This window comes from Prunus mume, linkage group LG2 (genome assembly GCF_029339155.1).
Source record: "Prunus mume cultivar Tortuosa linkage group LG2, ASM2933915v1, whole genome shotgun sequence".
Taxonomy (NCBI): domain Eukaryota; kingdom Viridiplantae; phylum Streptophyta; class Magnoliopsida; order Rosales; family Rosaceae; genus Prunus; species Prunus mume.
The window spans coordinates 29,346,647-29,362,274 of NC_142699.1; the positions used below are offsets into that span (position 1 = coordinate 29,346,647).

The 15,628-nt window shown below is 36.1% G+C and overlaps 2 protein-coding genes across 6 annotated transcripts; one reads left to right on the forward strand and one right to left on the reverse strand.

The window, feature by feature from the left end:
• The first annotated feature begins 1,437 nt into the window (after positions 1-1,437).
• On the forward strand, positions 1,438-11,596 carry LOC103323815 (putative triglyceride lipase). 4 transcript variants are annotated; one of them, XM_008225834.3, is made up of 18 exons: positions 1,438-1,912; positions 2,170-2,228; positions 2,384-2,465; positions 2,626-2,693; positions 3,471-3,540; positions 4,297-4,378; positions 4,459-4,523; positions 5,346-6,377; positions 6,535-6,597; positions 6,682-6,728; positions 7,380-7,425; positions 7,520-7,599; positions 7,984-8,097; positions 8,493-8,574; positions 9,112-9,237; positions 10,020-10,100; positions 10,928-11,053; positions 11,289-11,596. In XM_008225834.3, the coding sequence occupies exons 1-18, from the start codon at positions 1,598-1,600 to the stop codon at positions 11,361-11,363; spliced, it is 2,613 nt and encodes an 870-aa protein (XP_008224056.3). In that variant the 5' UTR covers positions 1,438-1,597; the 3' UTR covers positions 11,364-11,596. The 4 variants fall into 4 exon arrangements, with proteins under 4 accessions (XP_008224056.3, XP_088901944.1, XP_088901945.1 ...); XM_089045818.1 differs by having other exon boundaries at positions 1,846-1,912; positions 2,358-2,465; XM_089045819.1 differs by lacking the exons at positions 1,438-1,912; positions 2,170-2,228 and having other exon boundaries at positions 2,443-2,522.
• A 1,729-nt stretch (positions 11,597-13,325) lies between these two features.
• LOC103323816 (golgin family A protein) lies at positions 13,326-14,945 on the reverse strand. 2 transcript variants are annotated; one of them, XM_089045820.1, is made up of 2 exons: positions 14,235-14,945; positions 13,326-13,766 (listed from the first exon to the last, which is right to left on the reverse strand). In XM_089045820.1, exons 1-2 carry the CDS (start codon positions 14,680-14,682, stop codon positions 13,489-13,491), a joined length of 726 nt encoding a protein of 241 aa, XP_088901946.1. In that variant the 5' UTR covers positions 14,683-14,945; the 3' UTR covers positions 13,326-13,488. The 2 variants fall into 2 exon arrangements, with proteins under 2 accessions (XP_088901946.1, XP_008224058.2); XM_008225836.2 differs by having other exon boundaries at positions 13,326-13,748; positions 14,235-14,932.
• Between the last annotated feature and the right edge of the window lie 683 nt (positions 14,946-15,628).

Here is a 15,628-nt window from a genome sequence, read left to right on the forward strand (position 1 = left end):
CCAAAAATTCCTGATTTTGTACAAATGGGCAGAGTGGATTTCACCAAAATAGGATGATTGAAGGGATGAGGGGGGAAAGGAAGGGAAATACTTGGCCAAATTAGATAGAAGCCATTAGGGTTTCTTGGAAAATGATAGCTTCTAGCGGCTATAAAAGAGGCCTCTTCTACCCAACAAGCAACACACACATTCAGAGAGCAAGCTTCATCTCTCATATCTGAAACCTCTGCAATTTCGAACTTCATCCTTCCATCTCTCCTCATTTTCCCTTTTGGTAAACATTTCCAAAGTTTGACAGAGTTTTTCGTTGAGCTGCCGAAATCTACCCAGCACACCCACTACTTCATCACTAGTTAAAACAACCATATCCAAATAGCAAGCTTCCTTTCTTACCTGCAAAACCCAGCAAATTCGTGCTCTATTCATCCTTTCCCCCCATGAACACTTACTTTTCTCTTCAGTGCTAAACTCATGACAATTTTGCTCACATGCCACAAGCCTCTCATGCCAAATTAAAAAATCTGTCTGTAAGCTGTTGTTATTTTTGTTGGTGAAGGTAACTAAGGTGTTTCCTAAGGCCCTACTGTCCTTTCGAAGCATTCTTGGGGCTTGATCTTAAAACTCAGGCTCAAGGGGCAATTTCATCAATTTTGCTATTTACGGCAGCCCAGTATCACCTTTTTTCTTTTCAAGTCTTTCTTGGAAATTTTTTGCTCGGTTTCAAACAAGTAAATGGTTCTGTTTCAAATAAAAATTTAAAGTTCATCAATGCCAATTCACCATTTCCAGAACAAATATCACAAATTGGGTTTGCCAAACCTGTTGGTGGTGGTTAGTGGTATGGATGAGGAAGATGGGTCTTTGGACTCCTGAAAAGAAGAATATTGAGAATTAGGGCTGAGTATCAATGAAAGGGAGGAGATACAAAATTGGGGTTTCATCTCATATAGAGCATAGCAGGGATAAAGAAGAAGCAAAGAAAAAAGCAATTTGGGGTGTCATTTCAAAAAGAGCTGAGCTGAGAAGAAGAAGCAGCGAAAAAAAGAAGAAGCAAAATTTAGAGAGAGAGAGAGAGAAGAGACCAATTTCACATGACAAAAAATAAGGATAAAAAAATGGGGCGTCATTTCAATGCCAATTTTATAGAGGGTATTTTTGAATGAATTTCTAAACAAAGGCATTGTTGAATAAAACATTGAAACCGGGGACAAAGCCGCGTATTTTCCAAAAAAATTTGTGATTCCATGTAAAAATCCGTAATCAAAGAGATCTATAAGCTGCCCAATGTTGTACAATTTTGATTTTATTTATGATCATTCCTTGTTATTTTATAATAAAAAAATATTTTTATTTTTTGAATTTGAAAAATAACAGAAAAAACTCGATTATGACAGGCATAACTGTAAAAGCGTAACGACACTACCCGCTAAGGCTAGTTTCTTCTCATAGCTGCTAGTTTCTTCTCATTGCTTCCTCTCCACTTGCATGGAACAGGGAGATACCATACGCCACTCCACCACTCCACCTCTACAAAAATCTCCTCCCCTTCTCCACCAAATTACACATCTGCCACTTTGTTCCACACTGTAACTCAGCCATGGCTTCTCTGCAAACCCGTCATTACAATTTTCAATTCCACCGTTGTGTCTCCTCTCTCTCCCCAAAGCTCCACAGCCTCCAAAACCCCAAGCTTTCACTGCGCTTTCCCATCTCATTTTCCGGGAAAGTTAGGGTAACTTTTAGAGGAAATGGGAAGGGGAGAGATGGAATTTACTCGCTTTGCTGCTTATGCAGAGCTGGTTCTGAGGTTGAGAAGGTTTCTGCTGAGGAAGGAAATGAAAGGCCTCCTTTTGATATCAATTTGGCCGTGGTTCTTGCCGGTTTTGCATTCGAGGCCTATATCAGCCCTCCTGTAAATGTTTCTCAACTGAAATTCCTTTTTGTTTTCTTTAGGGTCATATTGAATTGTTTGCTTTCTTAAAAAATTGAGGAAAAGGAAAGAAATTTAGCTGTGAACTTGACTGGTATTTGGTTCCTGAAGCTTTGTTTAGTTACCGAGGAAGTGTGTGAAAACTAAGCTTTTTTGGGATCCTGATGGTGGATTACTTTAAGCGTTTTAGTTTCAAATTAATTTGATTTTTGTTGGATTTTTTTTTTTTTGTGGTTTAGGATAATATTGGGAGGCGAGAAGTTGATGCTGCAGATTGTAAGACACTGTATCTTTCAGAGTATGCATTCAGTTCCTTATCAGATACTTCTTATTTTTAGTTGTATGCATTTAGTTATACAGTTATACTGATTCATGTTTCTAGGGAAAAGTTACTAAAAAGCTGATAAATTTGTAACTTTATGACCAGTTACAAAATGCTTTTTGTGTACGCAGGTCATTTGTACGTGAGATCTATGATGGCGAATTGTCAGTTAAACTGAAAAAGGGTCTCAACTTACCTGCCATGGATCCATGGGTTGGTTATTCATTTCAACCTTTTCTGTATTACGGATTACAGTGATTAATTACTACTGTAGGCTTCTGTATTCTTTTATACATGTAATTCACATTTCTTATTTGTTTCTTTTTTTCCTTTTAGTTTTTGCTTTTTTATTTGACATTTGATGTGCTTTTAGGGAACAAGTGATCCATATGTGGTCATGCAATTAGATGGTCAAGTTGTCAAAAGCAAGGTTAAATGGGGGTAAGGTTTGCGACTTTACTTTCATATGTAATTTTAAATCTTTGATCCCCTTCCACAGATTAAAGAGAATGATTATCTTTATGGTTCACTAACAAAGCTTGCTTAAAGACTTCTGTGATGCTTTAGATTTTAATATAATGATCTTGCTCTTGTTTCACTTGAAATGACAAATTTACTTGGATCTCTTCTAAGGTGTAGCAACACCCAAAACTCGAGAGTTAAAACCTAATTCTAAGCCCTAAAAAGGCACATTTTGCGTTAAATGAAGTGTCAACTGATTGGCCGTGCTTGCTGATCAATTGACAAGCACAAGTGGCGCTCATAGTGTCCAGTCGAACAGTAGAGGAGTGGACTCTGTATATATACACACACAATTTATAGCTCTTCAATCTGTATATGTGTCATAATTCTTTTTGTTGTCATCTTCTCATTCTATGCAAAGTTTAACTTTATTTTTATGGTTAGTTATGTTTTTCACACACTTGTATATTAGTTAGTGCTTGTTAGAATTGGTAGAGTTGGAAAACTTTCTTATTAGTTGATTAATTTCTGTTTGCTGATAATGAATCTTTTGTTTCTGACTGCCTCTTTATGTAGGAAAAGTATCATAGAAACTTAAATATGTGAGATATCTAAAACGTATTGCATGTTGCCTTCATGACAGATAACGTAAACATATCATCATAAAAATTTCAGTGGATCCACAAATTTCATGGACATTTGCCTTAATTCAACTCATAAGCTTGATTTTATTTACAAATAATGTAATGGCTGCAGGACGAAAGAGCCAACATGGAACGAGAACTTCAGTTTCAATATCAAGCAGCCTCCGACCATAAATCTGCAGGTCAACATGTATTCTTACATTATCTGTACTCTTTTACTTCCCATACAGAAAGCTCTTGCCTATAATTTCATTTATGTTCTTCAGTTTTCTGTGTTGAAAATCAGGAAACAGTTGCAGAAAAAAAAAATTTGAAAAATTGAAAAGACCCCTTCCTTAAAATTGACTGCAGTCATTCTGCAACAAAATGTTTTCATCTCTCTGTATGTGAAGGGAAATAATTATCTTGTTTCTAATAACTGTTTGTGAATGGATATCTCCTCTTTCCAGGGCCAGTTATCTACAATATTACTGATGTTTTTAACTTTTTACTCTTGAAGATTAAGTTCCTTTCATAAGTACTGCTACATTCTTGGCATGTTAGCTCCCTTTTTAAGATGTCAATCATATCCTGTTCTCCAAAGTTTCCTGTTACCCGGAATGCAGACCTGTTATCATCTGACCTTATGAGCATGATTAAGAATGAGAAAAAAATAAACGTTCTGAAGAATTAATTGGTCATTTATAGCTTTCTGTTTTCCCAGCCTATGAATGAAGAACCATATGTTGTACTTAGTTATCTGCATTCAGCATTGTTGTTCTTATTCTTGCTATTGTAATAATCATATTGATCTTGTATTGCCTAAGAATACTTTCAGAGGGAAGAGATGTCAACTTCTAATGTTATAAAATGATATGTTAATTATCCAATTATTGTTAGTGTTATTTTCAAGTTGCGTCATAGCTTCTAAGTTCCTAATATCTGGCATCAATTTTTAGGTAGCAGCTTGGGATGCCAACCTAGTAACTCCTCATAAACGAATGGGGAATGCAGGCATCAGTCTGGAAGGCCTTTGTGATGGTAAAAATCAAATCAATTATTGTTAGTGAGGCTGTATAATTTTACTTTTCAAAATGATTAACATATGTGTATTTTTCTAGGAAATTCGCATGATGTACTGGTGGAATTGGAAGGAATGGGAGGTGGTGGAAAGTTACACCTCGAGGTACGTTTTCCTGGTGAAATGTAATTTTGGTATAGGTAGATGGTTCCAGAGTGTTGCATTGTCTCCTGTTGTTGTGAGAATACACCTTACAATTTGGGATCTCATGTATAACAAAAAATTACTATGTGTTCTGTATAAACCTACTATAGCTCGTCTTGTATGCGTATATGCCAATACAAGTCACCATGAGAAAGTTCCATTCACTTCAAGTCTTTTTCTTGCCAAAAGATCTCAGATGTGTTGCAGGATTTCTGGGAAGGAAAGAGACTGTTCTATTTCTTGGAATGCCTTCATTTGGGTGCCCTTTCCCTTGTACATTTTCTTAACGTTTGATTCTCAGGAAATGCAACCTTGAGTAGCCTTTTTCCTTTCAGAGAAAAAAAGGAAAAATTTTATTATTAAAAAAAAAAAAAAAATTTAAAAGAAATCACCAGAATTTTGGGTGTTTTACATTCTCCTTATACAGAGGGATGCTTACAAGTTGTCAGTTCTTTCAGTGACTTAAATTGATGCTTAATCTTCTTGTTTTCTTTTATGCTATAGCCTGTATGGTCCTTTTTATTTATCTGCTAATAGTTCTCTGCTTGTAATAAAAGTTTTGTAAATTGTTTATGTGTGGTTCAATTGGGAACTTCTTTCGTATGAAGTTTTGTTATTTCAACTACTGATACTTTAATTCTATTGTTAATCTTAAGCATCTAAGTTTATATTTGCTGTGATGGTCTGTGGACTGGGCCCTGCAATATTATATATGTTCACACTGATTTTCTCTTTTGAAGTAGTGTTCTGTTTGAGTTATAACTGCTAGTGTTGAGCTTTCAGGTCAAATATAAAAGTTTTGATGAAATTGACGAGGGAAAAATGTGGTGGAGGAGGGTCCCCTTTGTTTCTGACTTTCTCCGTAAAACTGGTTTTGAGCCTGCTCTAAAAATGTTTGCTGGCTCTGACACTGTGCAAGCACGTGAATTTGTGGAATATGCTTTTGGGCAGTTAAAGTCATTCAATAATGCCTACCTTTTGAAGAATCTAATTTCAAGTAGTGATGAGAATAACACAGAAGGCACTAGGAAATCTAATAATTCTGCTGATGTGTCAGATGTGCCTTCCCAGATGGAGGGTATAGCAGAAGGTTCTTTAAATAATACAGGCTTCAAAGAAGGGAGCAATTCAGATGATTCCAATGCAGATAATGGTGGTGTGGAGAATGGTTATGCCCCTGAACCCCTGAAACAACTTGGTGAGGAAAGGCAATCAGATAAGAATTTTTGGAGGAACTTTGCCAATGAAATTAATCAAAATGTTGTTGAGAAATTTGGTCTCCCAATTCCAGAGAAACTGAAGTGGGATGGGTTTGATTTATTAAACAAAGTTGGTTTGCAGTCACGAAAGATAGCAGAAGCATCTTATATTGACTCAGGGCTTGCGACTCCAGAAGGGGTAGATGTTGATAATGATAAAATAAGTGGCCCACTTTCTGTTAGCATGATTCAGTCTTCACTTCCAGATATTAAGGAAGCGACAAGGGACCTAGTAAGGCAAACTGATTCTGTTTTAGGAACATTAATGGTTCTAACTGCAGCAGTATCTCAATCAAACAAGGAAGCAAATCTTGCTGGAAGGAGCAAAATTAAAGAAGAGGATACTAGCAATGTAGAAGATGATGCCTTGACATATCCCATCAACGAGAAGCTTGCTAGCTCCCAGGGAGCTGAGGAGATGAAAGAACTCTTTTCTACTGCAGAAAGTGCCATGGAGGCTTGGGCGATGCTTGCTACTTCTATGGGGCATCCAAGTTTTATAAAGTCTGAATTTGAGAAACTATGTTTCTTAGACAATGCGACGACAGACACGCAGGTATGATTTTAATCTTTTGAGAGGACTGAGGAACTTTTTTTTCTAGTTATAGTTCATCTCTAAAATCTGAATAATCATAAAACCTTATATGTGGCAAAAGGCTGTCAATTAATTGTGAGAATATTATTGTGGATGACTAAATTATAGGAAGCTGCAGGTGGCAATTTGGTGTGATTCTTCCCGGAAAAGATTAGTTATCGCTTTCAGGGGAACAGAACAGGTAGGTTATATATTGTTTTTGTTCAAATATGGAGTTCAGGTATGTATCTTCCAGCTCAAAATACCTCTACTCTAATTTTTGCAGGCAAGATGGAAGGACTTGCGAACAGATTTAATGCTAGCTCCTGCTGGGTAACATCTTTATACTTATCAAGTTATAACTTGTTTATTTGATCGACATTAGTGATTTGTGATCTTTCTTCCTAATTTTCTTTGGAGTCATAATGCATGTAATAAGTGTCCAGACTGGACCAGCCAGTTGAGACATTGAATGATCTGGTTTCAAGTTCGGATTAGTACAGGAAGTCATCCGGATTAGTACAGGATCCATTTTATGTTTAATAACCCACTTGGAAGTTAGACTGTGCGACATTGGTTTGACTGGCAAACCTTTGAACTAGTTGTGGTTGAAGAAAACTTGGTAGTTATTCTCTGACAGAAAAGTATGGTTTGAAAGTTGATTTGGATTCAAACCACAGATCTTAAGAGTAGAAGACAATAAATTAAAGGTTGGGGCTAGCAACACTTGCTGTTATGCTACTGATAGCTTGTATTTAACTATTACATGAATAACTTTAAGACAATTTTGTTTAATTTATGCATGAGACTGACGTCATGGTCCTTTATCTGGGTTGCCAATCAGTTGAGGTTTTAAACGATCTCATATGCATTAAGTTTCTCAATAGTTGTTGATTGATTTGTCTAAATTAATATTCCACAATTTCAGATATGCCCATTAATTAAGTATTATACTTTGTAATGTTGGATTCTATACCTCTTTAGGCTAAATCCTGAAAGGATAGGTGGAGACTTCAAGGAAGAAGTTCAAGTAAGTAAAAACAATTCATTCATGGATGAGATGAACAGATTATTGACAAAATCCAATCTTTATGTATTTATTGACGGTGATCAAGTTATTTCAGGTTCACAGTGGTTTCTTAAGTGCATATGATTCTGTCAGGATCAGGATCATCTCTCTCATGAAATTGGCAATTGGTTATATGTAAGTTTTGATTTTTTTAATCTTTTTATCTTATTTTCTGAGCATGTAGCTACTGTCCTAACCATATACAAGTCAAGCAGCAGAGGACAGGTATTATCTAAAAGAATATTTCAGAATCAGTTTGCTTCAGTTAAATACATTAGGCTTGTGGTTCACTTACATAACTTGCATCCTTTATATATGCGCACTGAAGTCCTTTCAACGATAAAATCTTAGAACCTTTAGACTAAACCAGATGTTAATTATTTATTTATTTTGATGTCCATTTATTCTTTGCGATTTTCAAAGTATGGGTTCTCTCCTTTTGGTGTCCATTTTGCATTTGCATCATGGAATTTGATTTTTCAGTTGTCAAAGCAAAAATTAAGTGGTTTTCTGTAACAGTGATGATCTTGCTGAGCCGCTGCACAAATGGCATGTTTATGTTACTGGTCATAGTCTAGGTGGTGCATTATCTACCCTCCTAGCTCTTGAACTTTCATCAAGTCAATTAGCAAAGTGAGTTCATATATTCTACTCAGTGAATTTATTATTCTTCTTTATCGTAGCATAGTAAGTTTGCACGTGAAAGAATGCGTATTCGTGCACAGGCAAATTGTTAACCATAGGTTATGTTGGGCTTTGATTTTAACTTGTACTAATCCAATCTTCTCATTATGACTGTAAATAGTGTTTCTTTTCACCCATGCTATTTCACCTTTGAAGCCTTTTGGTGTAGAAGTTATTGACCAAAAGAAAAATAAAACCTAGAAATGCTTTGATAGACAACCACCCTGACATATTACTTTATGAGTTGAATATCCTGAGATGTTAGCAACATAACATAAACCTATCATCCTTATGGTTGCAACAAATGCTTTGATAATGTACATTGAATTTTCTATGTGTATTAGGCGCGGAGTGATTTCTGTGACCATGTATAACTTCGGATCTCCTAGGGTCGGTAACAAAAAATTTGCCGAAGTTTATAATGAGGTAAGATTTTTAATAGTAATTCTTTAGTTGTTGTCCATCGCTTGGCTTTTAATTCTTCATTTGAGTGTTGGGTGATTACCCTCTCATCTTTCTTTTCTATGGCTTCATTATTGTTTCTGCTGCAGTCATCTTGGTTGGAACAATTCATTGTTTTTTACAACAGGCTAATTTCTGGTCTACACTGTAGCTGCTAATCTTGTTAGAGTCTTGCAGAAAATAATTTTCAAATCTAGGATTGTGTTACAATAAAGGAATTTACTCATTAGAATACTCCTCCACTCACTCGTTCTCTCACTATCTATCTAAATATTTACCAGTATATTATATATGTATATATACATGTTAGAGTTTTATGATAGTAAATATGGAACTCTTTAGACTTAAATTTACAGGTATGTTGAAGTCAGATCCACTGTGATATTCAAATTTTCCTCATGAAGTTGAAATAATTATTAAATATGTGAAAGTTTATATGTTGGATGTCACGTGTATTTGTTTGGTGAATATTTATGCAACATGCAAAACTTACCTCTGCAGAAAGTCAAAGATAGCTGGAGAGTTGTAAACCACAGAGACATTATACCAACAGTCCCCCGCTTGATGGGTTACTGTCATGTAGCTCAACCTGTTTACCTAGCAACAGGAGACCTAAGAAATGCCTTGGTGGGTAGTTCACTGTCAATTCTCGAATTAAACTTCTGACTGTGTGAAACCTAATTCAGGCTTTTTAATTTCTTGATAGATGGACATGGTATATGCTATCTAAATTTATATTTTATGGACAGTGTAAATGTTGTCCTTCTAGCTAATTAATATGATCCTCTAAAACTTGTTGGCGTAGCAGATATATATACATATACATATATATGTGTGTGTGTGTGTTTATGTGTATATATATATATATATATATATATATATATAATTATCACATTTTAGAATGGCCGAATTGTCTTTATTTGCTTCAATTCAAAGTCTACTCGTCATCTTAAAGTGAAAGCAGTGTGAAATTGTTTTTATGGTCAGAAAGCACTCTTCTTTCTCTTATACCCAAAATGTCTTCCCCCAGTGTATATGTACAGTAACAAAGTTGCGCCAATTAGGGTATCCTTAAGTACAGGTTTATTGGCATTTTCCATGGTAAAAATCCTTTTCTCTTTGAGGTTTGACATGCTTCAGAGTCATTTAAGTTCCTTCCCCAGTAAATGCATGGCAGGGGATGATCTAAACTCCCTGCCAAGCTGCATGACTGAACTGATTAATTCATATCACAAGGCATCAACAATTTGAATTCCTATTCCATATCTCTTCAATACTTCAGATGCAATGCTGGACAAAGTTCAATTTATGTGATTTATAACACATTGAAATCCTTGCTGAATGAATACAAAGACTGATACAAAATATAGTACATTTTTACTTAAAGCTGAGCTAATGACTCTATCCAGGACAATATTGAGCTTTCCGGAGATGGTTACCAGGGTGATGTGATTGGGGAGTACACACCAGATGCGATTATCAGTGAATTTGTACGTTTTGCCTCATTTAATCTTTTTCTTTTGGTATTATGTTTGCTTATGGATGTCTAATATCACATTCATATGTCCACATATCTATATCAGTGTTTTCAATTTCGATGCCTGCTGACATGTTTTAATATAGTAGAGAGAGAGAGAGAGAGAGAGAGAGAGAGAGAGAGAGAGAGAACATATTTATAGAGAAGTCTGATCAGTTCTTCTTGAGCCTTTCTCTAGCATTTATATCTTGGGATGCAACCACTGTTGGGTGCAATGAGGCAGAAGTGAAACTGAAGCTATGTCCCGCTTTACTATTTGTAAAACCAGATTCCAAACAAGATCAGGAAAGAATCAGTCATAAGATCCCAAGAAATTAAAATGAATTATCTTTGTTATGTTCATGATGTGACTAATGCCCCAGCTGCATATAACGATTTTCTTCTTACAGATAAACCAATGAAAACAATTTTAAAAAGTTGCTATGTTGATTGCATCCTCGCTGTATCTCATCTCACCAGGAGTATATGTAATAATTCTCTAATAAAGATGTCCTTATTTTAGGAAAATTATGTATTACATTGTAACCCATCCCACAAGATGCTGTCATGAGTCATGATCTAAATCGTCTAGTTTTTAGGTCTCCTTTTCACGACCATCCTTGTCAAGTAGGATTCAATTTGATGTTAAGATATCTTTTGAATGCCTGCTCCAGTGTGTTTTTCTTTAACAATCTTCCCACTGTTCAAAAAATCATTCTTAATGAGTTAAAGTTTGTCTCCAGATGAAGCTTTTCTGGTTTTTTTATCAGAAGTTTGACTAAGGGTGATTTTGTCCTGCAGATGAAGGGTGAGATGGAGCTTATCGAGAAAATATTAGAGACTGAAATAAATATATTCAGTTCAATTAGAGATGGGACTGCACTTATGCAGCACATGGAGGATTTTTACTACATCACATTGCTAGAGGTACATTCATGAGTCGAACTTATAGATGTTATTTGTTAATTTGTCATATTTTGGTGGTTCAATTTGGTATTTGAGGGAAGTAGGGGCTATTTTAATTCCCTTTATATTATTTCCAAGAGTTGTAATGTCTCCTCATCTCATTGTTAGTTGTTAATTCCATGAGTTGTAAGTTACTATTTGTTGTAATGTCTCCTTATCTTATTGTAAGTTGTTAACCTGTTTTTCTTCTTTCCAGAATGTGAGATCGAATTACCAAGTTGCAGCAGCAAGGGCAGTGTCAGATGAACAAAAAAACATAAAAATTAGCTGAGAATGGCATCCAACAGGACTTAAACATGCCTTTGAACGTTCTTAATTGCCAATGCTTCTAGGCATTGTGCCCGCAACATACCTCCATCAGTCAGGTGCCATATATTTCTCCAAATTGTATATTGTATACAGGATTTTTATGAAATGGAACAACATCAGCAGCCATTTGTAACTCAAAGTTTGTATAGTTTTCTACAAATATCACAAGTCTATTCCCACAAACAATTTTCATAACCATGGTCTAGATTAGATTTCTTTAAACTTTTTTATGTTGCCCATGTCACTCTCAATTTCTCTGTCTCCGTCTTGTCTCTCTCTAAACAAAGCTCATACCCTTTTACGTGCACACACCACCTTTCTTGGTTTGACACTGCAATACCAAGCTTAGTTTTCGAATGAAAAAAGGTCTAGTGCCAGGATTGACACCCACATTGCAGAGGAGGGAAGGAAATTTCTCAAACACAGCGGTACCGCATAAATAAAGAAACAAATACAAGAACAGAGAGACGAAGATTCGCTGTAGACATATATCATCAGTTATATTCATTATACTTGGTTTTAAAACCTTCAAGCGAGTTTAAGAATATAGGCAGAGGGTGGCTTTTGCTGTCAAGATATGAACAGTTATCTCCATTATACTAAGCCTTAGTTGTAAGTAGGACTGGGCTCGGTTTGGGTTGGTTTGGTTTTGGGCTCAACCTGAAACCGAATCGTAGGCTTCGGTTTGGCTATTTTGAAAACCGAAACCAAACCATAATTGATGAAAACTGACCACTTAAGTTAACCGGACTTGGTGGTTTGGTTTGGTTCGGTTTCGGTTTTTTAGCTTTCTGAGAGAGAGAGAGAGAGAGAGAGAGAGAGGAAATAAAAGCAATGGAGAGAAGAAGAATAAAAAAAATAGGGAGAGATGGAGAAAAAGAAGAAGAAGAAGAGAAAAAGAAAGGAGAGAGAAGAAGAAGAGGGAGACGGGGAGAGAGCGTGAAGCATATATAAGAAGAATGAGAAAACAAAAATAGAGAGAGAGAGACTGATGAAGACAAGACAAACGGAGAGATCGAGAGAGAAGAAAAAGAAAATATTGAAACTATGTATTATATATATATTTCTTATAATAATATTATATATAATATTTTTTAATATCTTCGGTTTGGTTTGGTTAAACCGTGGGTTTGAATATTGCAAACTATACACCGAACCATATATTTCGGTTTGGTTTGGGTTCAAACCGATGACAAAAAAAAAAAAAAAAACAAACAAACCAACCCAACCCATCGGTTTGGTTTGGACGGGTTGGCCGGGTTTCGGATCCAAATGCCCAGCCCTAGTTGTAAGAGGTATGTATGCACATTTTATTTGCCGTCTACGCATGCAAGATGTACGTGCATGCGAGCATGTGCGAAGAAGAAGGGGGTTATCTTAATATACATTATTGGCTCATATCTTAACAGTGGTAGCTCCACAATGAAAAATAATGTTCATAACATAGCATACCATACAACTATATTAGAACCACTGTGTGATCAAAGAATCGTGAAAGTGTTATCACATGTGTCTTAGTATTATTGATCAAAAATGGCAAAATAGTGTTATCCTTGTTTCATGAGAGCCTATAGTTTTAGGCACAAGGGAGATAAGACACACACGTGTCAAAAACAGAAGATAAGACACCACTAAGGCTGTGGTCCTGTTGAAAAATTATTCATCTCTGACGCTCCTTAGGCGGAGCCCACGTATAGAATTCATCGTCTATTATTGTATAATTTCACCAGGTTGTAGCCCATGTATGTACCCTCAGCTGGATTGCCCTTACTCTTATGGCTGGTTCTGGGAAGACTTTGTATTTTTCTTGGTTAATAACGATTAGGATCCATACATCACATGTATTAGCAGCTTCTTAGCAATAATTCAAACGAGGCCAAAGGAAGAGGGGAGCCTCGAACTTCGCCCAAGTACGAGGTAAATGTTCTCAGCAAAATCACTGTAGCTATAAGCTCTAAAAGTAATTGCGTACAAGTTGTGCCAAATTATTTTAATCTTTAACTTGTTCCACTGCACCTCATGCTTTGGATATCATACTTCATACACAGTAGGGACTAAACTGTCAGTGTAGTGATAATAAAATTATATTACAATTTTCTAGCCTGTTTCACATTCACTGGCTGTGAATCTCGAGAAACATTCTTAGTGACCTGCAGTGTCTTCTTGCTGCTCATGATTCTTAAGCTTTGCCTTAGTATGTCAATCTCTCGTTCCTTCTTGTATTGTTCATGCTCCATAGAAACTATTCTGGATTTTAGGCCTGCAATCATTTCTTCTTTGGTTTTGATGTCTCTCTTTAGCTCTTCCACAGTGTCTTCCTCCTCTGCTCTCCAGTACAGCCCATTTTCTACAGTAAATGCCATTGCTCCATCATATCAATACACACACACACACACATATTATATATATATATATGTTCATACTAAACATACTGAAATTCAACCAGACCAAATTGCTTGTCATATGAGGGAGCTTGAATTTATAAGAACATGTAATTTAAATGAACATGTGGGAAGATTGGAAAGACAAAACATTATCTATGAAGATTAGATCTGGTTAACTATACATGGGAATCAAGCCATTCCATTTTTCATCAATTCCAAATTATTAAATATACTTGCAGTTAAAATGAACATGTGGGAAATTCTGCTTTTTATGCGTTTTTGCTTGTGATGAGAACAGAAAAAATCAATCACTTTCAGATGAAGAAAGAAATTGAGAACCATGCACCTACTGCTAAATCCTGATGTCGGTCATCATCAGAATATAATTCAAACATGAAAATTGCATCATAGAGAGAGAGAGAGAGAGAGAGAGAGAGAGATTTACATACCACAATGTGTTCTCTGAATGAGTTCATCAAGCTCCATCTTAATAGCCAGATAAAGCTGCTTCCACTTCTCCACAGTCTCATCTCTTCTTGCTCTCTCCTCCCTCATTTGCTCAGCCAACAACACTTCCCACTCCTCCCCACCACTCTTATTATTCCCAGCTTCCAAAACTACCCCTGCATCCTCAATCCCTCTAATTCTCTTCTCCTTCTCGTCCACCATCTTCCTCAACATCTTCACCTCCTCCCTCATCTTCTTCTTCTCTTGCTTCCACTCAGCCTCCTTGAATGCAAACACCATCATGTCCCTCTCATATGCTGCACTCTCTTTCTTCCTCTCACACACCATCCCACTCATTTCCTCTTGAATATTCCTCACCATTTCTCTCAACCCACCAACATCTACTTTCTCACTTAAATTGTTCCTCCTCTTGCTAGCAAAGCCCCCCATCTTAAAAACACTTAATTATAATTCTTCTTGCTAGCTAGAAGCTACTTTTTGGGGTCACTAAGAAGGGCCTGTGTGACATAAATTTTATCCACAGGGGGAATCAGAAGAGGCTCCTATTGCTCTTCCACTTAATGAAGAGTTAGATATGTTGTCTATTTTATAAGCCCCATTGGCAACTCTCACAATGTTAATAATGATTGAGGGAAGCATCAATGAGGCTCGTGAAGAAGACTGAAGACTGTCTTGTATTTGTACATATTTTTACAGAAAGATTGGACACCCATGATCTGTATGCAAATATAATTGGATTATTCCAAGTCACATGCAATTTTCTTATTTGGGAGCGTGGCTTTTATTTTTATTTTTTTTATACACGGGACAATACAAGAGAGGATGATCGAATCTAGGAGAAGTAAATACATTTAATCACTTGCGCTACAAGACGTCACTTCTAGATTCAAATCTATCATCATTCTTATTCAATATATGCCAGCTGCTTTCAATGGCAATGGGTCTACATTTAGACTCACAGCACAGGGCATCCTTGTACAGTTAGCTCTATCATTTGGCTCTAAAATTCTTATCACTTATCTATTATTAGCCAATATTCCAATTTCCAATGGGTCCTATAAATACTTTTTTTGCAATGGCATTACTCTAGCTTTCCTTGGAGTAGAGCCTCCTTACCTAGTTAGACTGAACTCCACTCAATATTCCTCAAGCAAATCATTGCTGGCCAAAATAATGTTTCAAAATTAAACATGAATTTGAAATATTATTCCACAAAACTTGTTCTGTATCTGTAGGGATGGCACAAAATGTACATGTGACATGTGAAAGAATTATTATTATTTTTTTAATTCTTTCAAAAATAATCCACCTGATTGGTTTAACTTTGGGTAGCTCTGAAATCACCTTGGCAATTCAAAGAGTACCAATTAACCAT